Below are 19,673 nucleotides of genomic sequence, written 5' to 3'. Positions count from 1 at the left end.
ACTGGGCAATTACCTTTACTTCGTGACTTTCATTGATGATTACTCCAGGCATGCATGGGTATTTCCACTTAAAGCGAAGTCTAAAGTTTTTATATGCTTCAAACAATTTCTAGCTATGGCTGAAAATGTCTCGAAATGTACTATGGACACCCTCCGTTCCGATCGAGGGGGGAGTATATGTCTCATGAATTTAATGCATTTCTAGCTAGTCGTGGGATAAAACACCAATGTACAATGCCTTATATGCCTCAACAAAATGGTGTTGCTGAGAGGAAAAACAGGTCACTTACGGAAATGGCACGTTGTATGGTCAAAAGTCAAGCTTTACCACATTCTTTTTGGCTTGAGACCATCATGTGTGCAACTTATGTACTTAACAGGTGTCCTACAAAAGCTTTGCAGTCTATTACTCCATATGAAGCATGGCATGATAGAAAGCCTTCTATTGAGCACATGCGTGTTTTTGGCTGTTTGGCATATGCTTTGGGGCCACAAACACAGCATAGAAAATTGGATGATAAGGTTGTCAAATGTATTTTTGTTGGTTATAGTGGTGCAAGCAAAGGTTACAGGTTGTATCATCCGCAAGCAAAGCGTATTCTGGTTTCACAAGATGTAGTGTTTGTGGAAGATTCTATTCAGTCCTTGCTGAGCGTATTCTGGTTTCACAAGATGTAGTGTTTGTGGAAGATTCTATTCAGTCCTTGCTGTCATGTACTAGAGACAGTGATGTATGCTCACATGACATTTATGACACTTTGTTGCCTCTTTTCAGTGGTGGAAATGCAAATGTAATTCCAATGAGGAAAATGTATAGCCTATGGGGGTTTCTGAAAATGTTACAGATCAACTTATTACTGATGCAGATGTACTTGATGAGTAAAGGGCTGAAAATGAGCAGGCTAGAGGTATGCCAAAATGGCTGGTGCATACATTGCGTGACAGCAAATTGGATGCACCTTTGTCTAGTTGTACTTGTTTAGGCTCTCGCCATGCATCTTATGCATCAGAGTGTTATGCTTTGGCTGTTTCTAGCTTACATGATGTTGAGGAACCTCTATCTGTTGATGAAGCACAGAATTCAAAAATTGGATGGCTGCCATGCAATCAGAATATGATGCACTTATAGAAAATGACACATGGACTTTTTGTGATTTGCCTCCTGGCAAAAATGCCATTGGTACGAAGTGGGTTTACAAGTTGAAACGCAAGCCAAATGGTGAGATTGATTGCCATAAGGCTCAACTTGTTGCAAAGGGTTATGCACAACAAAAAGGCATAGATTATGAAGAAACTTTTTCTCCCACGTGTCATCTTACTACTGTGCGTTTTCTATGTGCATTGGCAACTCATTTTGGTTGGGATGTACATCAATCAGACATTGTTACTACTTTCTTGAATGGTGACATATTTGAGGAAGTTTATGTAATGCAGCCTTGCAGTTTTGTCAATAAAGGACAAGAGGTCAAAGTGTGCAGATGTAAGAAGGCTTTGTATGGGTTGAAGCAATCTCCTCATGCTTGGTATGAGAAAGCTGACACTCATTTAGTCAAACAAGGCTTTTGTAACAGTCCAACATAAAGCACATTGTATGTAAAGCGGGAGGGTGATGTACTTCTCATTGTGGTTCTTTATGTCGATGATTTGCTGATCATTGGACCAAATGAGAGATATATTGCTGAATTTAAGGCTGATTTGAATGCTACTTTCAAGATGAAAGATTTGGGGTTGTTGCATCATTACTTGGGTATACAGTTTAAGCAGTGTGATGGTGGTATTGCCTTGTGCCAGAAAAGTTACATAGAGACATTGATATGTAACTTTGATATGTAAGTTTGGACTTGAGGATTGCAAACCTATTGCCATTCCCATGGAAACAAGTTTGAAATTGAGTCTACATGATGCTGGCGATCCTGCTGATGTCACTCTTTACCAAACTACTCTGCTGGATAACTCAGTTATGTATGCAACACAAGGCCGGATATTTAGTTTGCAGTCTCACAGGTCAGCAGATTTATGCATAGCCCAGGGTCTAAGCATTGGCAGCCTGTTAAAAGGATTTTCCGCTACCTTACTGGCACTTTATATCTTGGCTTGTTTTATCCCAAGGGGGGATCAATACCGCCAAACTTACATGCTTTGTTGGACTTAGATTGGGCTGGTTGTTTTGACACGCGAGTGTCTACAAGTGGTTTTTGTGTCATGCTTGGCAGTTCATGTATATCATGGTTGAGCAAGAAGCAACCTACTATGGCCACTTTGAGTTGTGAGGTTGAGTACAGGGCATTCTTCACAGCTACAGTTGAGTGTGTATGGCTCAGACGCCTTATGGCTGATTTCGCTATTGGACAGGACACTGCCAACACTATCTACACTGACAGTCAGAGCGCATTGTCAATTGCGAGGAACCCTGTTTTTCATGCTTGCACAAAGCACATTGAGGTGCATTACCACTAGGGAGGCTCTCAGTAGGAGAGATCAGCTTGGCTTATGTGCCAACACAGGACAACCTTCCAGATCTTTTCACAAAGGCATTGTCTCATGAGAAGCTCAAAGCTTTCCGCAAAGCTTTGGGCTTACTCCCCTTTGTGGACTGATCATGTCCTCAGGGCATGGCACTTCCTGTTGGGGTATAGGCGCCTGTGCCTTGCCCGGCCGCCCAGAGTCTGGGTGCCCACTGACTTGTATACCTTATACATAGCATAAGTGTATAGGGGGCTGCTCACTCTTTGAGTCTCCCCACCCACATCGTGTGTGTCTCCTTCTCTCTCTCTCACTCTCCGTATGTGGTGCTCCCCGATCCCCTTTAATTGGTATCAGAGTGTAGGTGCGGAGGGAGCGCGTATGTGCACAATCATGATGACAACGGAGAGCTAGTTTCATTCCCGAAATCGCGTCCGTGCGCGCGCACTTTCAAGAGTGCAAACAGTGTTTCGACTTCGGCATCGGCAAATTCAGCTTTCCGAGAGCGTTTCCACCAGGTGTCCTATTTTTTACCCCCCTTTCGAAGCCATTCGAGCCATCAAAAACTTCATTCGAGCTACGGTTGAGGAGCTGCATTTTCAGCCCTCTTTTGGCAGTTTATGCTGCGTTTTTGGGTCGAAACGGAGGTTTTTGGCATAGTTTTCACACCCGGACTCGGATACATGTGATCCAGGAGTCTACCTTGGGGTTTTGGCACGCTTCGGACGCGCTCATCATATCGGAATTTTAAAATTCTGAACGCTGAATTTTCTGTAGCAGCAATTGTTTATTGTGTGTCGAGGATTCCACACATGGTTTGCTCTCAGATGTGAGAGTGATATTTGCTGCAAGTTTCCTCACAGGTGGGAGGATACGATGTATGCCTTATGTGGTTTGATGCTCAGGGAGACTAATGTGATTGCATTTTGAGCTCGGCAATGTATGCCTCGAGCATGTTTTTGGCAGTCATAGGTAGAGAAGATATTTGTGTACTAGATTTGCAGGTGTTTGCAATGATGTATGCAAAGTGTGGAGATTGGTGCATGCATTTGGAGTGCGGTTTGATGTGCTTTGGTTGCTCATGGTTTTGAGCGTGCAGTCAGTTTGGTTATTGGTTTTGTGGCCGTTTTATTGACGAAACTCTGGCGAAATTTTCCTAGGATTTTTATGCACATCATTTATGCGATCTAGGTAGAGATTGCGGGTTGCACTCAGCATTTGCGTGCGGTGTTCTCTGCAGGTGGGAGATTTGTGCGTGTATATGCATCGATACCGCACAGTGTGGGCTTGGTGATTAGCTCACAGATTGCAGTGTGATACTAGAGCAAATGAGGCTTGTATTGACATTGCGGGAGCTCTATTTTGGAGTGTGTCTCACAGGTTTTACATTGTGTTTCTGGCCATATTGGTAGACAGTTTTCAGGTGTTGTTGGTGAGGTGGTTTTTCTTTCTAGTTTGCTACATTGTGCTCATGGCAGAGACAGGTGATCGATCAGATTGTGACCTCTCATAGATGCGCATGTTTGATGGGTCAGACTTTGCGGCATGGAGAGAGTGTATGCTTGACGCATTGACACAGCGAGGGTTGCATCGACCATTGAGTGGTGATGCAGGTAGACCTTCAAACATGTCTGACGATCAATGGCAGGAGCTAGAGGAGATGGCACTATCTACGCTCTCTTTGCACCTTGTGGAATCTGTATATGCTCTTGTTATGTATGAGACTACTTCGAGAGCACTTTGGCATAGATTACATGATATGTATGATAGATCTGAGTCATCACGGACTCGTGTGAGACATGTACATTCACGAGCACGCCGACAGGTGACATGTTGGTATTGTGGTCATTCTGGACATGTTAGACGGCGTTGTTTTTGTCGTATGCGACATCGTAGGAGACATGGCAGTCTCAGAGATGTATGTAGTGATGCCATGGACTCAGTTGCTTTGACAGTTGAGGCAGATGTAGTGTCGGAGTATACTAGTGACGGGGATGTCACTTTTACCTCGAGCTATGCACGAGATGCTATACATGTGGATAGTGCGCTCCCTTCGCAGTGGTTGCTAGACGCAAATGCTATGTTTCATGTCACGCCGCATCGTGCATGGTTTTGTAGCTATTCTAGCGGGATGCTTGGTAGTGTACGTTTGACCGATGGATCGGTGCATGCGATAGCAGGTGCAGGAGATGTGAGACTGTCATTACCGAGTGGTGCATCTTACTTGTTACGACATGTGCGCTATGTACCAGATTTGACAGTGAGTTTGATCTCGATTGGTCAGCTTAGAGATTGTGGATGTCAGATTTCGCTACGAGAGTGAGATTTTGTGATGTATTTGGGTTCGCTAGTGATTGCGAGAGGTGCCAGGAGTGGTACAGGTTACCCATTGCATGTGGATCACAGAGAGACGGTGTTGTCTCTGTGATCATGCAGCCAGGTAGAGAGCGAGAGAGCAGGCGAGTCTCTTTTGCTTGTGGGTTGCAGGATGCTTTGCATGGAGTGCAAAGTAGTGAGCTCGTTGTTCACACAGTTGGGGCACGACTTGAGCAGTCACACAGAGAGGTGACAGAGTCAGACATGCATGCTTTGCTAGTGATTGAGCAAAGCAGAGAGTCAGTTGTGCGAGATACTTCTATGCAGGATAGACAGGTAGAGCGGTCTTGCTCTAGTGAGTCACGACAGGAGGACGTTGTGCAAGAGTCTATGCATACGGAGTTAGAGCATGAGAGCTCTAGTGAGTCACAGCAGATTGAGTGGTCATGTTTGCAGTGGATGATTGCAGAGGAAGCTGAGATGTGAGCGATTATGCAGTCATTCCTTTCTATGCTCGACAGTGAGCATGGGGATGTAGTTGTGCAGGATATGTCTTCCAGCAGACACCTAGAGCAGCTGGTTTGCTCTGAGGTTGCATGACAGGTTGATGCGTCTTTTGCGGACAGTCAGGAGATGCATGTGGCTGACACGCCTTGTCAGTCAGAGATGCCTATTGCCAGGGATATATATGTTGATGCATGCTCCATAGAGCTAGCAGGACCCGCTAGCATTGCATCAGCATTCGGTGGTCTCATGTATGAGATGTTGATCTTGAGACCGGATATCGCAGCTACAGTGGGAGCATTTGCAGTTGGGGTTGTCAGTCGTTTGTTGACTGATGATGACATAGTGCACGAGGGAGATATGCAGGTATTGCGTACATACTTGCAGTACGTGTGTGGTACGTCTGGTGGTGTATGGACTTACACGGGTGCAGGATAGCCGGATGCACACGATCGCGGCCAACCAGTGGGCATCGGTTGAGAGTGGTTTTCTCTCACCTTTTGTAGTATTTAGACTAGGTTCCCTTGCTTAAAGGCACAATCGCCTTTAAGTGGGAGGTTGTTGGGGTATAGGCGCCTGTGCCTTGCCTGACCGCCCAGAGTCTGGGCGCCCACTAACTTGTATACCTTATACATAGCATAAGTGTATAGGGGGCTGCTCACTCTTTGAGTCTCCCCACCCACATCGTGTGTGTCTCATTCTCTCTCTCTCACTCTCCGTCTGTGGTGCTCCCCGATCCCCTTCACTTCCCTTTACTCATGTGCTAGCTCTCATTCACCGCATCACTTCAGGGGGATTTGTTACCATATACATGTGGTGATGATGTGTATGAACACAGTAGGACCGCCGGGGCATTTTTTCCCTCTTTAGGAGTTTTTTCCCCCCGTGCATTGTATATACACCCATCACTCTAAGGCTATCTATCTTTCCATTGCACACTAAGTAATACAGTCTCGTTGTGTGCCTTGAGCTTCCTTCGTCTTCTCCAAGTTGTGTGTTTTTCCTGCAACCCTAATTCCAACAATTGCCACAACTATTCACATAGTCAAATCTCAATTTTATTGGCACTCCCTCTAAAAAGATGTTGTTACATATGTTGCACAATGTATTGGCTTTCAACAAATCAAGCATTATCATGGTAAGCAATATGGTTTGTTTATACCTTTACCTATTCTTGACTCTCCTCGGCAACACATTTCTATGGATTTTATTACTAGATTTTTTAGTCAAGGGCTATTAAAAAAAGATGTCGTGCTTGGAAATTGTCAACGAGTTGACCCACCCCACTTGGGCCCATGATTTGAATCCAAGATCTCACAAATGGCAACCCAATGGTCTAACAACATGCTTGCATGGGGTTTCTTGTCCCCAAAGCCGTTCCACTTCCTCATAAAGTGAACTCGGACAAGGGGAAAAGTAAACACAGATGAAAAAATAAAGCACGAACAAATCGAAAGGCATCTGGGTTTTGTGAGAAACGTGTTTCACTTTAGCATCGTCGATCCCACCACTTGCACTTCATTTAATACCCCATGTCAAATAGTGTTGAGGGTGAAGGAGTACGAGCGGAAGTGCGATGCGAGAGAGTGTGTGAGAAGAAGAGCACAACGATATGGTGAACTCGCTCTACTGTAATGTGTAGAGCATAGTGAGTTCTTATTAGGTTTTTACAAAAGAATATGTGTACATACCTGGCGGCTTGCCCACTTACCTGGGCGACCACATTGGGCTTTATACCCCAACAACCTCCCACTTAAAGTCCAATGTGGTACTTTAAGTGTGAGAGAAGCTACTATACAAGCTAATATACAAGAGATGTAGAGAAGTGATGTACTACCCTACACCTAACTGCTTGCGAAAATGCGCAAAGCTCTTTGAGGGAAGTCCTTTTGTAAGTAGATCAGCAGGATTTTCTGTGGTGTGAACTTTGACAAGCTGAAGTTGCTTATCCTCGAGCATTTCCTTGATGAAATGATACTTCACATCCACATGCTTTGTCTTTGAGTGATAAACTGGATTGCGAGCCAATTGTATAGCACTTTGACTATCACAATATAACACAGGCATCTCTTCTTTGATTCCCAAATCTGTTACTAGTCGATTAAGCCAAATTGATTCTTTGCATGCCTCTGATGCTGCAACATATTCAGCCTCTGTAGTAGACTGAGTAACACAATCTTGTAATCTAGAACGCCATGATACTGCTCCACCAGCCAATGTAAAGACATACCCTGACGTAGACCTTCGGTTGTCTAAGTCACCTGCATAATCTGAGTCTGTAAAACCCTTTACACTTAGCTCCTGACTCCCATAGCATATACGCATACTCTTTGTAGCTTTCAGGTATCTCAATATTCCTTTCACTGCCTCCCAATGTTTCTTGCCTGGGTTTGACATGTATTGACTTACTACTCCCACTGCAAATGCAATGTCTGGGTGAGTAGAAATCATTGCATACATCAAACTACCCACTGCAGACGCATATGGAATCTTATCCATTTCAGCCTGTTCTTCTTCAGACACAGGACAATCTTGTTTGCTAAGTTTCACATATGGTGGCAATGGAACACTCAGTGCCTTTGCCTTCTCCATATTGAAACGTTGCAAAACCTTGTCAATATACTCTGTTTGAGATAACCAAATCAACTTCTTTGATCTGTCTCTCTCAATGCGCATACCAAGTATATGACTTGCCTCACCCATGTCTTTCATGTCAAATGATTTTGCCATCTTTGACTTCAAAGCTGAAATTTCTTCCAAGTGCTTGCCAGCAATCAACATGTCATCCACGTACAAAATAAGGATCAGCCAACTGCCATCCTTAGCCTTCTTTGTATATAGACAGTGATCGAACTCACTACGTTTGTAGCCTTGAGAAAGCATAAACTTGTGGAATTTATGGTACCATGCCCTCGGTGATTGTTTTAAGTCATAAAGACTCTTTGACAACTGGCATACCCAATCTTCCTTGCCTTTCTCAACAAACCCTTCTGGCTGCTGCATGTAAATTTCCACATCTAAATCACCATGCAAGAACACTGTCTTGACATCCATTTGGTGCAACACCAAATCTAATATGGCAACCAATGCAAGAAAGCATCTCAATGTAGTCATCTTGACCACCGGAGAGAAGACTTCCTCAAAGTCAATGCCTTGTTCTTGCTTAAAGCCCTTGGCAACAAGCCTTGCTTTGTACTTTGGCTGACTATCATGAGCGGTGATCTTATACCTGTAAACCCATTTACAAGGTAGAGCCTTTTTTCCATGTGGTAATTTAACTAGCTTCCATGTCTTGTTTTTATGCAGAGCTGTCATCTTTGACTGCATGGCCAATTGCCAATTCCCGGAGTCCTTCATTTGCACTGCTTCCTTGTAACATGAAGGCTCGTTGCAATCAGTCAACATGACATAGTTCATAGATGGAACAAACCTATCAAGAGGTCGTGTGACACGTCCAGATCTACGCACAATAGGTGGCTCAGGCTCAGCCACAACCTGTGGTTCCACTCTATCCTGTCCTTGCTCCTCTTGAGCCCTGACATTTTGTCTTGCACGTGCAGGTCCATCTTCTTGGAAGACAACTCTTCTAATCTCCTCAACCCTCTTTGGTTTAGAATGATATTTGGATTCATTAAAGTGAACATCATTGCTGCGGACAACCTTTTTGGATTCGGGATCCCAAAGTCTGTACCCCATCTCACCAGAATTACCATAGCCTAGAAAGATGCACTTTCTACTCTTTGGCTGAAGTTTGTTCCTTAATTCCTTTGGAACGTGAGTATATGCCTCACAGCCAAAGACTCTGAGATGCTTGTATGAGGGCATTTTGCCTGACCATACCATCTCTGGCACTGAATCCTTCTGCAAAACCTTGCTAGGAGATCTATTTACAAGATGAACAACTGTTGATACAGCTTCAGCCCAAAACCCATTTGGCAGCTGTGCATTAGACAACATACTTCTGACCTTCTCTTGTATGGTCCTATTCATCCTCTCAGCAACACCATTTTGAGGAGGATTGTAAGGAGCACTAAGTTCACGTTTTATACCTTTTGACTCACAAAAGTCCTGAAAGGCCTTTGAAACATACTCTCCACCATTGTCAGTGCGTAAGCATTTAAGCTTCTTGCCACTCTGATTCTCCACAAGTGTCACAAACGTTTTGAAAACACTAAACGCTTCATCCTTGTGCTTTTGGGGGGATACAACACCGACTCTCCACCATACTGCTGTATGGCACTTCTGTGTGACACACACTATTTGATCTATAACGTTTCTCTTTTTCTTATTGTACGATGCATAAGTTTAACTACTCATGTTGTTTTGTTGTAGCTCAACAGCAATGGAATCCTTTGTGTCTCAAAGCCAAACGATACCACTGCTCATTATCGAGATTAGTAGTATATTTCAATAGTTATAGTTTTCCATTGCTTGTTGTTCACATCTAACATTGTTGCAAAAACCTCTCCCAAGGCCAACCAAGCAAAACAAGTTGTCGATTCAAAATAACTTTTTTTTGGAACACCTCTGTGTGCATGGCTTTCACCGGAAGAGAAAGCGACGAAGGGATTCACCTAGAGGAAATTCATGGGATGCGAGGATGCCCTCGGTGTGTGCGTGGAGTGGGGCAGAGGAAGAGAAGAGAGAGCCAAAGGGCGGTAGAGGGCAGAGGCAAAGGTAGGGCAGGGCCCGATGAACCATGAATGTGTGTGTGCTGCAACCTGCAGCATCCCAGATAGACATTCACTGCATCCACCCGCCCTCAACGCCTACTGTATATTGTGTATCGAGACATTTGGATGCAATTATTCAAGTGCAAGCCACATGCTGTACTTTTAGTGCCATGCGAGAAATTTTCTGTTCTGGGCTGGGACGAGGAATCCTTTGCTTTTGATAGTCCTTCTGATCGTCATGCTGCGTCGCCACAAATGGATGAAGCTACCCATTTGTTGGATGCTCAAAAGGCATCCTTTGCATCCTCGCTGCGCAGCTGTAGCAACATTCAAGGACTCTTTTATGGCAGATGCATCCATCATTGCATTTTGCAAAATGAGCTTTCGCAGGATGTGTTCTTGACTAACCTCCTGGTTCAAATGTATGGCATGTGTGGTGCCCTTTCCGATTGTCTCTCCTTGTTCTCTCATATGTGTAAAAGGGATTATTTTGCTTGGAACTTTCTCATCAGGGCATTGGACCTAAACAAGGAAAGTGAGCAGGCCATCTTTCTTTATGACTTTATGCTACGAGAAGGTTGCTTACCAGACAAGCACATTTATGCTAGTGTCCTTTCTGCTTGTGCCAGCAATAATGACCTAGCTCATGGCGTCCAGATGCATGCCCGTGTTGTACTTTGTGGCTTAGTTTCTGATACGGTTGTGGGTGGTAACCTTGTGAGCATGTACGGCAAATGTGGCCAGATTAAGGATGCTGCAAATGTCTTTTACTGCTTGCATGAGCACAGTCCAATGTGTTGGACTTCACTCATCGCTGCCTATGTGGAGCATGGAAAAAATGAGGATGTTATTGAACTATTTCTGAAAATGCAACAAGAGGGCACTCCATTGGATAGAATAACCTTTATTAGCATTCTTTCTGCATGTGCACATAAAGGAGCCTTATCTGAAGGTAAGTGTATCCATGAGTTCGTTTTAGAAAACGGTTTCGGTGCTGACCTTGCGGTAGCAAATTCTCTTGTTAACATGTATGGTAAGTGTGGGAGTGTGAAGAATGCATTGGATGTTTTTGGTCAGCTTCAGGAACGAGACTTGGTCTCGTGGAGTTCCATGATTGCTACTTTTGCTGAGTGTGAGCAGAGTGGAGATGCATGGGATACGTTCAGACGAATGCTTCAAGAAAGCTTTGCTCCAAATAGGGTCACATTTATCAATATACTTTCTGCTTTGGCCGATGAGTCCTTGTTGTTGGTCGGCAAGCAGTTACATGCTGCTCTAGCATGTCAAGATTTTAAACTTGACGCCTTAGTGAGCACGGCTTTGTTGAATATGTATAGAAATTGTGGAGATCTGGGTAATGCACTATTTGTATATAGGAATCTGCCCGTGAGGGACGAGGCGGCAAACGTCAGCATTTTATCCGTCTGTGCAAACTATGGTGCATTGAAAGACGGCAAAGAAGCCAACACGTTTATGACATTGACTGGAGTGGATTTGGAAAGCAATGTTTGTATTGCCCTGGTTAACATGTATGGGAAGTGTGGGAGTTTGGAAGAAGCGCAAAGAACCTTTGAAATGGCATCTAAGCACGATGTTATTTTATGGAATGCGATGGCTGCAGCTTACTCACAAAATGGGCAAGGTTTGGCGGTGCTTGGGCTTTTTGAGCGAATGCAAGGGGAGAATGTGCAAGTGAACAAGGCCACGTATAGCACGCTTTTGACTGCGTGCAGTCATGCTGGCCTTGTGGATGCTGCCTGTCATTGCTTCGTCGCAATGAATGAATACAATGAAATGAAGCCAGTGGCTGATCAATTCAATTGCATGTCTGATTTACTTGCAAGAACAGGACGTCTGGATGAAGCCGCTGATCTTGTAAACAGCATGCCGCTTAAACCAACTGCATCCTCGTGGTTTACCTTACTCAGCCTATGCCGAACACACATTGATGTGAAACTGGGTGAATCCTCAGCAAAACATGGGATGGAACTGGACCAAGAAGGAACAGGATCTTATGTTGTTTTGGCTAATATTTTTTCTCATGAACATGGTGAAAGGTGGAACAAAGTAAGCTCTTAATTAGGCTGGGTTCACATCGCCCGGCGGAAGAGCAGCCAATTCTCTGCGAGCCAATCAAAATCGCCCTCGCTTGCCGCCTTGTTCACATAAGGCGGTGGAAGATGCTGACTGGGCTGCCACGTCGAGGAAGAATTACCCTTTGAGCATGAGCTAAGTCATTGGGCATGATCATGTACCTACGCTTGGAGCTACATAAGATGCTGAATCTATTGCTCTTTGTGGATTTTTGCAAGGCTTTTGATAGGGTACCTAGAGTGAGAATGATGCATAGATTGTATGACTTTGGTGTTCTGAGTGAGACTAGGGATATCTTGGCAGGGATGGTGAGAGGTAGAGTGTGTGCATCAGAGGGGCTATTAGAGATAGTTCACTCCACCATTGGAGTGAAGTAGGGGCGTCCACTCTCCCCTATACTTTTTGGTATGTATATTCATGAGGTATTGGACTCTATTGACAGAGAGGGTGATAAAGGTGCACAATTATTAGGCACTTGGATACCCTTGTTGCTTTATGCGGACTATATTTTTCTCATTGTTGACTCGTCGAGGAGCTACAGTGATCGCACTTGGATGCACAAGAAGTTTTGGACAAATTCTCACAATAATTCCCACATTATGACTTACCTCAACATCATGAGCTTCTGTGAGGGAGGCACGGCATACCTAGCTAGGTATGCGGTGCCTTCCGAGCAGAAGCTCATGATGTTATGCATTGTATGAAAAACACTGGAAAAGGCTCCCTTTTCCTACATGAGAAAATTTCTAAATCTTCTTGTGATGTATCACAAAACTCTGCACTAAATAGAGATTTGTTGGTCAACCTTGGCCATGGCCAAGGTGATGATATTTAACACCAAAGCAGAGTGGGTGAGGGCATCCGCACCAATATTTACTTTTGGTCAGGAAGTGGAGTATGTAGAGTCATACACATATCTGAGAGTCATTTTTACAAGACCCTCTTTCTCTAGTAGAGAGATTTGAGACTAATGATGGGATTTGCAGTCCTTGCATGGTTGGAGCTGACGTGCTTGCACCCACTCTAATTCACAAGAAGTTTTGAACAAATTCTCACAGTATTTCCCACATTGTGACTTACCTCAACATCATGAGCTTCTGTGAGGGAGGCGTTGCATACCTAGCTAGGTATGCGGTGCCTCGCGAGCAGAAGCTCATGATGTTATGCATTGTATGAAAAACATTGAGAAAGACTCTGTTTTTCTACATGAGAAAATTTCTAAATCTTCTTGTATAAGCTATGGTTGTTTCATACATTATCGTATGGGGCACAGATTTGGGGACCTAATCTTGGCTTTCATAGTCGGTCTAGTTGTATGTATGAGGACGACAATTAGATAATGGAAAATTGAATTGATTGGCTAGTATCCCTTCAAGCTCTCATACCACTTGCTAGTTATGGTGGATAGAGCGAAGAGGAATTCATTTCGATAAGTACACTATTAGACAAGAAATAAACATAAAAGATGAACTAAACAACTAGAAAAGTGAGTGTACAAATTATAAGGAGAAATAGGGTGTCAAAGAGGTAGTACAAAGCATGCGAATCCAATGCATCTCCTAAATCACCTCTTAGGAAAGTGGGTCAACCCCTCTTTATAGGGGACTCCTTTGGCTCCATCTCCACCTTATCTATCCTCATACACCTAGGCATAAAGCACATATATCTCACATTATGATATGCCACATTAGCTCCAAAGAGAGTAGTTGGGATATAAATCATAGGACAAAGCCCACAAATTCCATTAAAGGTTGCCTCTTTAAAATCCTGAATGAAAAGGCTAAGTTGGTGTTAGACTTATGTGTAGGTGTTGCTAGTGAAACTAAAAATGAGGTGGTTGCTTGGGCGCCTTCACTATTCGGGGTTCTTCTACCCCTCATTGCCCAAATAAGACCCCAAAGCCCCTCAAAATACTAATCCATAGATGATCACCACCTCTGTTTTAATTACAAATCTGTAAAAGGTTCAAAACCTTCAAAAATGTGAGCCAAGTTATCATCAAATTGACCTCCAAGAAAGTATCTACAAAAATACATGGGGTCTATGCATGCCTTATATCGGGTCTAGCAAACAGACCATTCGGTCAACCGGCTATGCCTTGTATAAATCATCTTTGCAAAAAGGGTTATGCAAGAGTTCTAACTAAATGAATGGAATTGTCTGGAAATACAAGTCTTACCCATGAATAGCTTGTCCATGTGCACATTGAGCTCGTGTACATGTGACGCTCACTTGTGATATTCAGCCTAAGTAATATATTCCAATCTATACTCTTTATATAGCTAGGTTAATCGGGGTGTTGCTATTAGTATTGTTGTAGTAGATAACATTATACATATATCAGACTCACACAACAGAGCACACCCATTTCAATGCATGATAGGCCTTTTTGACCTATCAGGCCTAAGTTTTTGCTTGGCTTTTTTAAAGCTTTCAAGATAAGGCAATGATCACTTTAACTAGTGATCTTTTAAATTATTGCTGGTTTCTTTAATGCCAAACTTCGAACTTGAGAAAACAAAGCTAATTATTACACCTTCACTCATTTCTTCAATACCCCTCTCTCTCTCTCTCTCTCTCACACACACACACACACACACACACAAAGTATTAAAGGCATGCCATCTTAGATCATTTAACATTTCTTATGCTTGTTGCGCATAGAGATCTTGGGAGAGTATTCAAAAGACCGAAGATATGGCTTCAGACTATATCAAGTAAGGAGGTGTGGGGGCTAGATTAACCTGAGGTGTTCGTATCAGTATTGCTCCATGTAAATAACATTATACTTATGTCAAACTCACACAAGGGATTGCATAGCCATTTGAACGCATTATAGGCCTTTTTGGCCTCCTTGCGGCAGCAAAGGCTTCAGTGTTTGATTGTGTTTTCTTAGCTTTGGAGAGGAGGTAACGATGGCTTGAAGTGTTTAACTTTTAAGTCATTGTTGGTTTCTTAATGCCAAACCTTGAACTTGAGAAAACCAAAGCTAAGCATTAAACCTTCATTCATTTCTTTAACACTTCTCTAGGCTCTCTCTCTCTCTCATGCACGCACGCGCGCGCACACACACGTTAAATATTTTCTTTTGTTTCTTTTGCTCGTTCACTAAAGGCAAGCCATCTCAAATGATTTGCCATTTCTTATGCTTGTTGCACATAGAGGTCTTGAGGGGAGCCTTCAAAAGTCTGAAGATGTGGTTTTCAATGCCTCAGGTCCTTTGGGGGACGAGATATGCATTTCAGTTTCATATATAGCCCCTGGCAAAGTTTAATGAGAGTAAATTCACGAGTCTATTGAGCCTGCTCATGGTTTTGCAAGGTGGCAATAGATGTTAGGATAAAACTCACTAACCTTGATGCCTACCAGAGTTTAGTTGGGTCCAATTACATTGGTTACATGGCTTTCACTCCCACATATTTGGTAATGCATGTAAATCTGTGATACCCTTTGCCAATGACATGGCAAAGAGTGTTGAGTAAATCCACAAGGCTATCGGGCCTGCTCATGGCTTCACAAGTTGGCAGAGGATGTTTGGGAAACTCCCTGCTCTTGATGCCTAGCAAAGTGGAGATGGTCCAACCACATTGATCTATATCACAATAACATGGGAGGCTCATTTTTGGGCTTCCCGTCCACACTGTACTCCGGTTCCGCTTGTCCCAGCACCATCCCCTTGTTTCGACCCTCTCTTGTGAAAACAAGATTCCCCTCTTAAGCCCCGTCCAACATTCCCAGACCAAGCTCTTAGGAACGCATCCCATGTTTCTATGATCTATATAGTACACGATTTTCACTGTTGACATACATGGTAATATGTGTAGGTCTGTATGTTTGTGTCTATTGGTATGTACGCAATGCAGAAGTCCATATGAACCCACACCCATGCTGGCTTTGGGTACAGCTCGACTGTGTTGCACTGGATGTTTCAAGTTTCACCAGAACATATTGCAGGGACTGGTCGTACGCTTAAATGCTAAGGTTGTGTAATCGCTTCCATTTTTCAATATGCTACTGTGCAAAACTCAATTGTAGGAGTTTTTCGTCCCTGATTCCTTGTCCATCATCATAACCTTGACAGTCACACATCTGATTGCATGCTAGCACCTGCATAAATATTAGCCATATGCACGTAACCTGCTGCATCACATTCGTCTATGCCCAATGAATGTTCAAAGGCCCATTGGCCAACAGTTACATTTTCCCAATTTTGACACGCACCCAACAAAGCCCACCAAACTGCAAAATGATAAGATGATGGCATCTCTTGAATTACTCGCACTGCCTTGTCAAGATGCCCCGCGCGCCCAAAAAGATCAACCATGCATGCAAAGTGCCCTGCTTGAGGCTGAATTCCACATCTTGTCGTCATATTTACAAAATGCATGTGGCCATCTTCTAACAACCCTAAATGGTTGCAAGCGGTAAGCACACATAAGAATGTCACAGCATTTGGAGATAGGCCTTCACTCTGCATCTGTTGAAGGCAATGCAATGCTTGCTCACCTTGTCCATGTTGGGCATAGCCCGTGATGAGACAATTCCATGAAACAACATCGCGTGCAGAGAGATTTTCAATCACTTCTCGTGCTTTTGAGACAACACCACACTTGGCATACATGTCCACTAATGCATTGCCAAGCTCAATCCTGTTACTCAATAAACCATCCCTTGCAACCTGGTCATGAATTTTCCGCCCCCATCCAGCAGCACCTATACTACCACATGCTTTTAATAAGCCAATGAAAGTTACTGAATCCGGAGAGAGACCATCAAGCTTCATCTTTTCATAACATTCAAAGGCTTGCTCACCTTGACCTTGTTCAGCATAACCTGCAATCAAAGTACTCCAAGATACGACATTTCGAGCTGGAAGTCCTTCAAGCACTTGCTGTGCCTTTCTAAAAGAACCACATTTTACATACATATCGACCAAAGCACTCCCAAGCTGTATATCATTTTGTAGTAGACCCTCTCTAGCAAGCTGCTCATGCAGCTGTTCCCCCTTGTCCACAGCCCTTAGATTGCCATATACTTTCAAGATAGAAGTATAGGTCATCTCATTTGGAAAAAGGCCCTCCCTCTGCATGTGCTCGTAGCATTTCAATGCTTGAGTCGCACCTTGGCCCATTTGAGCATATCCTGCAATAAGTGCATTCCAAGCAATGACATCTCGAAATGGAAGCTCATTAAGCACTAATTCTGCTTGTGAAAGAGCTCCACATTTGGCATACATGTCGACCAAAGCAGTGCCAAGCACCACATTATTTCCCAAAAACCCTTGTCTGGCAATAATTTCATGAATCAATCTTCCCTTGTCGAATGCTCCTACAGAACCACAGGCTTTCAAAATGCAGGAAAAAGTCACCGCATCTGGGAAAAGGCCCTCCCGCTGCATTTCATCATAACACCTTAAAGCTTCATGACCTAAGCCCTGCTGAGCAAATCCTTGTATTAAAGCACTCCACGAAATCACATCCCGAGAAGGGAGCTCCTTTAGAAGTTGCTCTGCTCTTGCTAGAGAGCCACATTTGGCATACATGTCCACCAGAGCAGTGCCAAGCATAACACTATTTTCCAACAAGCCTTCTCTAAGGATCTCTTTATGTATTTGCTCACCCTTGTTGAATGCTTTTATGTTGCCACAAGCTTTCAAGGTGGCAAGAAAGGTGATGGTGTCTGGAGAGAACCCCTTTGTCTGCATCATTTCAAAACAAAGCAACGCATGCTGTCCTTCATTTTTCCGGGTATATGACGCCATCAATTCAGTCCAAGAGTAGACATTTCCAGTGTTCTGCATTAGCAGCTCTTCGGCCTTCGCAAGAGCGCCACATTTCACATACATAGAGACTAAGGCGGTGAAGCATGTTGCAAGAAAACCTCTTTGCAGAATCTCCTCGTGTATTTCAATGCCTCGGGCCAAATCTCTGGACTTGGCACAAGCCTTGAGTGAGGTCACATAACTGGTGACGCCAGCATGCAGAGCTCCTTCATGGACGATCTTCACATTTTCTCTGTCTGATTCTGCTGATTGGAGTTGTGCAGAAACGACTAATCTCATACACCTGAGCACATCAGAAGTGCAAACTGGATAGCTGTGATTGTTCTGCGAGCGGTATTTCACCAGACTATAAGCAAAACAGCTGTGACTCCCCCATTGCCAGTTATCCCCTTCCGGGTTCATCGTTAATTCATGATGAATCGTTGCTACCATCTTCACATCCCTCTGGCGCGCGCGAGAGAGAGAGAGAGAGAGAGAGAGAGAGAGAGAGAGAGAGAGATTTTTCTACGCAGGTTGCAGACAGGCCCGGTATGCTCTTGCTAGGCGTTCAAGCTGGGTTTTCACGTGATCTACACCAACAGACAAAGAAGTGACCCTCTTGGAATTTGAACCCACAACGCGATCAACGGTTGGCGAGGCAGGATCTCGAGACGAACTAAATTCGGACGATGCGAAAATCAAGGCAGACTCCAACAACCTCCTTGCAATCTGAACCCACAACCTCATGCACCAATTCGCTGCCAATGGGCTAGCAACCTCACCCCACACTTTTATGAGCTTATATTGTAAACTAACATGTGTTGCCACGTTGTTTTAAATTTAATTTGTATCCGGGTTTAGTCTTTGACAAGAGAGGTGTGGCTACAATTGGCCCGATTATCATGCGTGGACTTCCAAGTTGTTGATCCCTTCACCCCCTTTCAATTAATGCTTAGTGTTACTTAATCTTCAGGGAGGGGTAGAGCTTTTTGTGTTCATACGATGCATTTTGAAAAATACAAACTAAACGAATCTAGGAAGATTTGGCTTCACTTCAATTTGTATAACCACTACGCTTGCCATGCTGGCGAAGCTACGAGCATGTGTCGTAAATTTTTGCCCACACACACATAGTTCTTGTGAATTCTCACGAAGGGAAGGTAAGGCGAATGGAAGGGGAGAGAATCCACCTATAGAAGGTGAGACAATCCACGTGCAAATTGCTACACTCAAGAGATTGTTGGAGGAATTGTCGCACATGCCAAGAGTTTATCTCTCTCTCTCTCTCTCTCTCTCTCTCTCTCTCTCTCTCTCTCTCTCTCTCTATTGTTGGCATGCCAGCTTTGGCTATCCAAAGGTCTTGTTTGGCGATACTGTGGATAAGAAGTGACTGTTAGGGGAGTTTTGGACCACCTTGGATCACTGCACAAGGGGGATGGAGGCCGTGATGAAAGAGTGTAGGTTGAAGCAACAAGCACTGCATTGAGCGGTTGGCAGCACCGCTGGGCGACCGTGTGGTGGATTGTGTTGGAGATGGTGACAACGGGGATGGTGCGGCGCTCATGCGCAGTGATGATGTGGCACTATAGGGTTTGTTCCCGTGACCCCTATGGACGCCCAATATTTTTGTCATCAAAACTAATATCTAACCAACCCAAATGATTTTCTCATATTAAACTGATCACTTAATGTGGGAGAATAAACGGGAACAAGGGTTAAGATATAGACATGTGCTTTTAGATCTATCTCAACACGGGCCATTGGTAAAGGGGCCCAAATGAGAGACGGTCTATCAAAGAGCAAGGCTAACCAATGGAGCATAAGACCTTAGGGTTAGCTTCATTGAAGACCTCCAATAATAT

General features: G+C 43.9%; 2 protein-coding genes across 2 annotated transcripts; one reads left to right on the top strand and one right to left on the bottom strand.

The window, feature by feature from the left end:
• The first annotated feature begins 9,778 nt into the window (after positions 1 to 9,778).
• Positions 9,779 to 12,566, top strand: LOC147426201 (pentatricopeptide repeat-containing protein At4g13650-like). The gene has a single exon (XM_086498997.1). It carries the CDS (start codon positions 10,083 to 10,085, stop codon positions 12,033 to 12,035), a length of 1,953 nt encoding a protein of 650 aa, XP_086355123.1. The 5' UTR covers positions 9,779 to 10,082; the 3' UTR covers positions 12,036 to 12,566.
• Positions 12,567 to 16,131: 3,565 nt separating this feature from the next.
• Positions 16,132 to 18,234, bottom strand: LOC147426200 (pentatricopeptide repeat-containing protein At3g53360, mitochondrial-like). The gene has a single exon (XM_086498187.1). It carries the CDS (start codon positions 18,232 to 18,234, stop codon positions 16,132 to 16,134), a length of 2,103 nt encoding a protein of 700 aa, XP_086354313.1.
• Positions 18,235 to 19,673: the final 1,439 nt, after the last annotated feature.

This window comes from Adiantum capillus-veneris, chromosome 24 (assembly GCF_014529385.1).
Source record: "Adiantum capillus-veneris isolate H3 chromosome 24, ASM1452938v2, whole genome shotgun sequence".
NCBI classification, from domain to species: Eukaryota; Viridiplantae; Streptophyta; class Polypodiopsida; order Polypodiales; family Pteridaceae; genus Adiantum; species Adiantum capillus-veneris.
Note: the sequence above shows the minus strand (reverse complement) of the source record. Positions and strands in the feature narration are given on the sequence as shown.